This window comes from Arachis ipaensis, chromosome B1, assembly GCF_059453495.1.
Source record: "Arachis ipaensis isolate K30076 ecotype BB chromosome B1, ASM5945349v1, whole genome shotgun sequence".
NCBI classification, from domain to species: domain Eukaryota; kingdom Viridiplantae; phylum Streptophyta; class Magnoliopsida; order Fabales; family Fabaceae; genus Arachis; species Arachis ipaensis.
In genome coordinates, this window is record NC_142436.1 from 130,995,376 (window position 1) to 131,002,861 (window position 7,486).

The 7,486-nt window shown below is 32.7% G+C and overlaps 1 protein-coding gene across 14 annotated transcripts; it reads right to left on the reverse strand.

Annotated features, from left to right (window-relative positions):
• Positions 1 to 1,560: 1,560 nt before the first annotated feature.
• On the reverse strand, positions 1,561 to 7,212 carry LOC107634401 (nucleobase-ascorbate transporter 2). Of its 14 annotated transcripts, none has more exons than XR_015902454.1 (15): positions 6,976 to 7,212; positions 6,370 to 6,901; positions 6,145 to 6,229; positions 4,715 to 4,744; positions 4,548 to 4,604; positions 4,013 to 4,072; positions 3,644 to 3,709; positions 3,484 to 3,539; positions 3,244 to 3,343; positions 3,057 to 3,132; positions 2,889 to 2,942; positions 2,690 to 2,773; positions 2,309 to 2,375; positions 1,892 to 1,918; positions 1,561 to 1,811 (listed from the first exon to the last, which is right to left on the reverse strand). XR_015902454.1 is itself a non-coding variant. In XM_016337932.3 (14 exons), the coding sequence occupies exons 7-14, from the start codon at positions 4,042 to 4,044 to the stop codon at positions 1,731 to 1,733; spliced, it is 492 nt and encodes a 163-aa protein (XP_016193418.1). In that variant the 5' UTR covers positions 4,045 to 4,072; positions 4,548 to 4,604; positions 4,715 to 4,744; positions 6,145 to 6,229; positions 6,370 to 6,441; positions 6,732 to 6,901; positions 6,976 to 7,212; the 3' UTR covers positions 1,561 to 1,730. The 14 variants fall into 14 exon arrangements, 10 of the variants coding, with proteins under 10 accessions (XP_016193418.1, XP_088357881.1, XP_088357884.1 ...); XR_015902453.1 differs by having other exon boundaries at positions 1,601 to 1,811; positions 1,896 to 1,918; XR_015902455.1 differs by lacking the exon at positions 1,892 to 1,918.
• Between the last annotated feature and the right edge of the window lie 274 nt (positions 7,213 to 7,486).

Genomic DNA, 7,486 nt, shown 5'->3' on the forward strand with positions numbered 1-7,486 from the left:
TCCGGAAAACTTCGCCGACAATGAAATAAAACCTACATATCTTCGTCTGACCCTATCACAAAGGTTTCATAGTTCATACCAGTTGAAACAACCGCAATAGAAATCTTGTAGAACAACTTCTTCACCCACTTTGTCCCACACAACCCCGCCTTCTGCAATATACTCATTTTTAGCTCTGACAACGTATCTGTTGACTGGATAAAAATACTCACCGGTTCTCTATCAGTAAACTTAATGCCGTAACTTTTCCTTTTTTGAATTTTTTTAAAGTAATGGACTAGGACTAAAAAACTCTCCTCACTATACATTTATGAATTTGTGAAAATGACAATCTTCTACTACACCATTACCTCCTGCTTGGTATTTATAGGCATTTCTAATCAAACAGAAACTGCTATAGCCTCACACGGTTTTCTAGGTGTGCGATTTGTGAAGAAACCACTATAGGAGTGCCGCGATTTCTTCATTGCGAACTTCATTCAGAAACCGCTACAGGATGTAGCGGTTTCTCCTCATCACGCATCCCAACGTAAACTGCTATACCCTGTAGCAGTTTACATGTAATCCAGAATCCACTATACTCCTCTCGCGATTTCCATAAAAATATAATAGTTATATTTACATCTGTAATGTTTAAAAATTATATTCTGATAATATTAATTTTCAAACATTTTATTTGAGTAACTTGCTCTATATATAATCATAAATTTTTATAACAAATTATTATTAATATATTCAACTAAGATATGCAACTTTTAGAAATAATCATTGTAGCATCTTATTTTTAATATTTTCTTAATATATATATATATATATATATATATATATATATATATATATATATACCTTATTATTCTTTTATGTTGTAAGTGAATCATAATCTGTCAGGCTAATTTAATTATTCCATATTTCTATATTATTTTATTTTGTTTAATTTTTTGTTTGATATGACTTTCTCAATTGAATTTGATGCCAGCAATATATATATAAAATTCTGATAACAATGTTTTTGGTAATAATTATAACAGTCATTACAAAAAAATAGGGTTAAAACGGCGGTTATTTTTGAAAATTACGGCGGTTAGAACCATTATTACCAAAAATGGCGCCTCCAAGAAACGCCGTTATTCTAGGCGCCATTCTGGTTATTACGGCGGTTTTTTTAGGGTTAAAATGGCGGTTTATAACCGCCATTATTTCCGCATAAAATGGCGGTTTTTGAATTGTTAAAATGGCAGCTATAACCGCCGTTTTTACCAGGATATTGTGGCATCCTTTCTGTTTAAAATGGCGGTTTCTAACCACCGTTTTTACCATTATAACCACCATTTTTACCAGGTTATAATGACATCATTTTCGTTTAAAATGGCAATTTTTAACCACCGTTTTTACCAGCGTATAATGGCATCGTTTTCATTAAAAATGGGAGTTTCTAACTGCCGTTTGTACTTAATTATGATGACAATTTTATGTTTTTTAAAGTAAGATTGAAACCACCAATTTAAAGTGATATTTTCGAAACTCACTTAAAAATCTCATAATAACCAAAAGGCATAGCCATAAATCAAACATCATAAGATGATTTTTATTAATTCTTACATGATTCAAAAGTCATAATCCAAGTCATAATTGAAATGTCATAATCCAAAAACAAATTATCAAAGTAACATTTTTCAATAATACGTCTTAACATATAATCTTTAATATACGTCTTAACATATCAAGCAAGGTCATGCTTCCTTGTTGCTTGCTCCAGAAGATCTACTTCCTAACTCTTCTGGTGATGGAATCTCACTCTCCTGATCCAATTCCTACAACAAAAATATAATTATTATGAGCACAAGAAATGCAAGAAAAAATCAATTTTGTTCAATCTTAAGCAGCACAAAACTTGCTCTGGAAGTTCTTCCTTTTGTGCCTGTTAAAAAGAACAAAATAGAATTATCAAATAAAATAGTGCTTGCTAAAAAATTTTACAGTAATAAGAACACAACACACTACGTAATTTTTCTTATTTTTAGGGAAGTGAGTGATGCAAATATAGTCTCTCTCACAAGAAAGTAGAAGAAATATAATTTCTGTAAGTATATGAAAGCAATTGAATTAAATAAATAAATATATGGCAGCAATTAAAATATATAGTCTCTCATTCATTTCTTTTAGACAAATAATTTAGTGCAAGTATATGCTTTAAATAAAATGAAGAAATATGGCAGCAATTGAACGATTCTTTATTGAAACTTTACAAACAACAACCACAAAAGGAAGAAGAAATTGTTGCTATAATGATTTGTACACAATTTTTCACCTTGATGCTATTGCGAAACTGTTCCATTAGCATTACTAAGAAACATGCTAGCAGGATAAGTTGGCAGCTAAAAAAAAGGAAGATAGTTAAATTTTGGTAACTTTTGGCGTTAAATATTTCAATTTTAATAAAGATATTACATTATATTTTTTATTATTGGGCCTCTTCTCTTTTATAGACCTCTCTCAAAAATTCCCAAGCCCACTTTCATATCCGTATTGCATGTGAATTATTTGAAGCCCAAAGTAAATCATTAAAAATTAGGTAAAGACATTATTAGCGTGCCAAGTAGGGAGTAGGGAAAACTGAAAAGTCTTAATGGTGATGATTATATATATTCTGCATGAATGATGGTTCAATTCATGTAAAAGATGTATATACCTGCAGCTATATATTGACTAGACCTACGTAATCATGAGTGCTTCTTTTGGTTTTGGATGGGATTTGTCTTGTTATTCCCTTGTCCTATACAATAACAGCTACCTAATTATACAATAATACTAAGAAACATGCCAAAATTAATATGCCTTAAGAAAGATAGACATAAGAGAATCCTAATCCATTATTGCCTAAATTGTACCTGAGATAAGGCTATAAACAGTATTAGCATGGAAATTTCGACCCAGCTCCCAACCTAACACAAATGATTTAGATTCAGAATAGTATACTAAAACCATATTAGTGATGAGAAAATAATTGTGAATTTCACTATTAATAATGCAGTAAGTGGGGCTGGTGTTATATGTACCTCAAGGAACCCTCTGTCAAATAGTTCAAAACCAACTAATGCAATTACTGGAACCATTCCAAGTCGACTGAAAAACCTGAATGCAAAGGAAAGCACAATAATTATTTGGCGTATTCTCCAATCCAAGTTTCTCTCTTTGACTTCAAAAAGTGTAACATACATTTCAACAAAATAAAAAAAAGCATACCTGGAACAAATGGCCCATATTTGACTAAATCCCAAAATTATTTGTATGCATGATGCTACTATTAGTGAACCTTGGACTGCTCTCATTGTGCTAAGAATCTCTACAAACAAATGGAAAAGCAATTACTTGGAAGTTTGCCTATCAATCAACTAACTAAGTTCTGGTTCTGTTAAGAACATTAACTATGACAAAGTTGAGAGCAGACAACAAAATAGAATTCTTAAAGAAAATAACACTAACCAATTCTTAAAGAAAAACCTAAACCTACAATTCCGTTGCACCATTTAAGGATATCCCTGCCATGGAAAACCAAAAGAAATGAAAAGAACATGTTAAAACAAGCATGGGAAGAATTTTATTAATTAAACTAGTTGGGCTTCCAGGTTATTTGTACAATTACCGTTGTGCAATCTTCGCATGCTCCATTTGAAACACAAGATCCTTCACCAGCAGAGCAGCAAGGAGGCTGGATTAATAAAGAAAAACCTTAGTCAGTTAAAGTAAAATAATGATAAACTTGGAGTACTACATTGAAATCTTATCCTTCATCGACACCTTTTCCTTCTCAATTAAAGCAAAATCTCTAGATTACCAGGAGCTTCTACTGTATTCTAAACAAGATATAAAATAAAATCAGGAACATATCCATGAATATAAGAACTAAATGCATATTTGCAAATCCAGTGTGCTATTTCAATTTTCATGTCTTGCAAGTATGCAATCAAACTTTTTATAGTAAAGAGGTGCAGAAAAATAGCATTTCACATACCTCATAGCCCATAAGTATAAGCTGAACTTCATTTCTGGAAAGTCCAATCTCTTAAGCAACCTAAACTAACCAACACATTATCTCAGATTTCATTAAGTGGTTGGTAGCAATATCAATCTCAACCAAAGACGAATTCACAATTAACTTCAGTTTTGTTCTTATACATAATACTAGTTGCAAAGGCATGAAATACTACCAATGCAAATTTCCTAAAAGTAGTACTTTTGGCATAACTAGTCTATATACTTTTATATTGTGCATTTTTCCTTCTCAAGTAGTTGTGTATATGCAAATTAATTTTTTCCTATAAAGTAAAAAGAGTCAAGGAAATAAATAAAGCAAATATATTATTCTCAAGCCACAAGGGAAGGAATAAGATATAGCATAATCAAACCATAGTTTATATATGATACAAGAGAAGATCCTTAACTTTAATGTAATAACCATCCAAAGAAAAGATACAACAATCACCAACCATCTCATCTGAAGACAAAACAAGAACCAAATACCTACATACATATATATAATTACTTACTTAGCGAAATCCTTGATTAATAGTCAATGTAGAAGAATTGTCAGCTCCACAGAAACTCTGTTAACAAGTCATAACCATGAAACACTAGTTAAAGTTTGAATGTAAACAACTGCAGCAATTAGTTTTATAAAATTGAAGATAAATGTGATTAAGGAATTCTTCCATACCCATTTTAATTCAATTTCAAATGCTTGCACCTGATATCAATACAAAATTAGTCATATAATTAGAACATTGAAGCTATAATTGTTTTGACTTTTGACAGCAAAATAAGTTTATCCAAATACAAACTAAACGAGAACTCTTTTTTTCAAGTCACCATAATTAAATGCAAGGTGCCCTAGAAAATAAAATTAAAAAAGAACCAAAACAAGAAAGAGAAACCACATAATGTATATATTGAGAGATAGAGAGAGAGAGAGAGAGAGAGAAAGAGAGAGAGAGAGAGAGGTGTGTTAAAAGCAGAGAAGGGATGCTTGAACAAATATATCTCTAAAAAATCTGAGATTATTAGCATCTTACATTCCCAACGTTCCCTAACTTCCTGTCTCAGAAAGGGTTAATCCTCTAAATGTTGAGATATCAATAATACTTAGTACTAACTATAATATAGTACTAATTGTAAAAAGAACAAAAAAAATTGATTTATTGAAAATCGTAATTTGAAGTCCTAAATTAAGATTCTAACTACTTGCTTTGCTTGTCCCTTTTCCTTGTGTTTTAACAGGCAAAACTAGTGACCAATTATAAGTAGCTCAAACTGGAGAAAATTTACAACGAAGTGAAAGAAAATTTGGAGCCATAACAAAAAAAACATATTCAATTATTCATACAATCAATCAACCAAAAGACAGACACTGATTGCTTCCTTATAACACAACATTATTTAGAGTACCATGTATATGTAGTTTCTACTGTAGAAAATAAAAGGCTACAACTAGCTAGTTGCGAAACAACCTTCATTTACATTATTGAAATCTCAAATTGGGGCTACTTGGAAACACTACAATACTCTGCCAAATGAAGGTGATGTTTCAAAGATTTATCTCTTTAAGGAATTCTCATACAATTATACAATACATTATTAAAGGGTTGTTTGTGAGCCTCTTTTCCAAAACCAAACTACAAACAAATTTCCATAAAGAATAAGCAAAATAAAAAGAGTGCGCTAGCTGCGTGCAAAACCTTCTTTTTATATTAAACAGGTGCTGCATCATTTTGGTATCTGAAAATGATGGTAAGCTTGACAATGCTATGAACATTGATGCTTTTACTTAAAATTGAACAGATCATGGAATCTAAAATCCGGAAGGACTAATTGAATTATGAATCTTGTTAAACAATCATTCATTGGCTGCAGTTAGGCACGAAAAATTACTGGTAACATATTCCAAAAAGACATAAGTGCAATTCTAACAAAATGTGAAACAAAAATTTAAAAACAAATCCAAGTGACAGCATCAATGATGCATGCTCCATCTAATCCACGAATTTGAGGAGTGTCATATAGAACCCCATTTGGAGATGCATGTTTAGAATTTCATGGTGAAGCATATATATATATATATATATATATATATATATATATACACACTACCTGCTGAAGCACTTGTATTGCAATCAACGCATGCTTAACCCCAGGTTCAGTAAGAGCTTTTCAAATTAGCCCCCTTTGAAGCACCCTGAGATGGATCAAAGTTCAAATTCTTTAATGAAATAGTGAGGTTTAAATGATCAATTTATTAAAAGTGTCATTCTCTTAATTAAACATTTGAACAATAAGCTATTAATTGTTAGACTAATTTGAGGTTTGAGAACTGACATAATTTTCAAGGCAGAGGTAGTAAGCTTGACAATCCAGCAGGATCCACAAGCATGGTGGCCACCTTCATATCTTCATACACAAACAAGAAAAGGAAGAAATAAACAAGCCATCAACATTGAAAAGCTAGATCTAATCATTTTGACAAATAGGATAAAGTCTACAAAAATAGTCTTCAATGATAGATTTTAATAATGCAACAGCACATTACAAATGTATTTCTAAACTAATGCAATTACAGTTTACATTCATCAACCTAGTTTAGTTTATTATTCATTAAGTTATTATTCATCAAGAATCCTAACACTTTAATATTACACATGGCTGAAAACCGAAATGGAAAATACAATCCCTAACATAACCTTTGGAAGAGTGAGGGACGGCGGCAAAGGCATGAAGCAGAGGAATGGAGAAACGGCGGTGGCGGCGGCGGCGCAGCGAGAGCGGCAGAACACAAATTGTGGAGGAACGTCGTCAACAGTGCAAACTGCGGAACTGACTTCTCCACTCGCGATGAATCCTCGCAAACGGCCTAAAAAGAGAGACTCATCACAGAGGAAGCAAAGAAGAGGAAAGGAAGGAAAGAAGGAAGGAAAGGAAGCTTACCTGGATCGTCGCAGAGGAATTAGGCGTTGACGATTTTGGCGGAGAAGACACAGAGGACGACAAGGAGAGGAAGCTGGAGGAGACGTCACCGGAGGATATCGCAGCTTTAGGAGATGTCGCCGAAGGAGATCCCGGAGGAGATGTCACCGAAGAAGATCGTCGGAGAACGGAATAGGATCGGAGATTGTCGCATAGGCCATCCAAGAGCAACAACATCACACGCGTAGGGTTTCAACTAAGGGTTTCTGAAATTTAGGGACTCTTCTTTTATACCTACATGCCAACGGCGGTTCAAAACCGCCAGAATTACCAAAACCGCCACAAATCCAAAAATTAATTATGGCAGAAACAAAAAACGCCGGAATATCTAAATATTATGACAGTTTTAAAGAACCGCCGTATTATAAATGCCATTTTAACCTCCTTTTTTGTAGTGAGTGATAGAACAAGAGTAAAAATTAGGGTAAAGATTATACCAACTTAGGCTGATCCACTAACTAATTTGCTACTT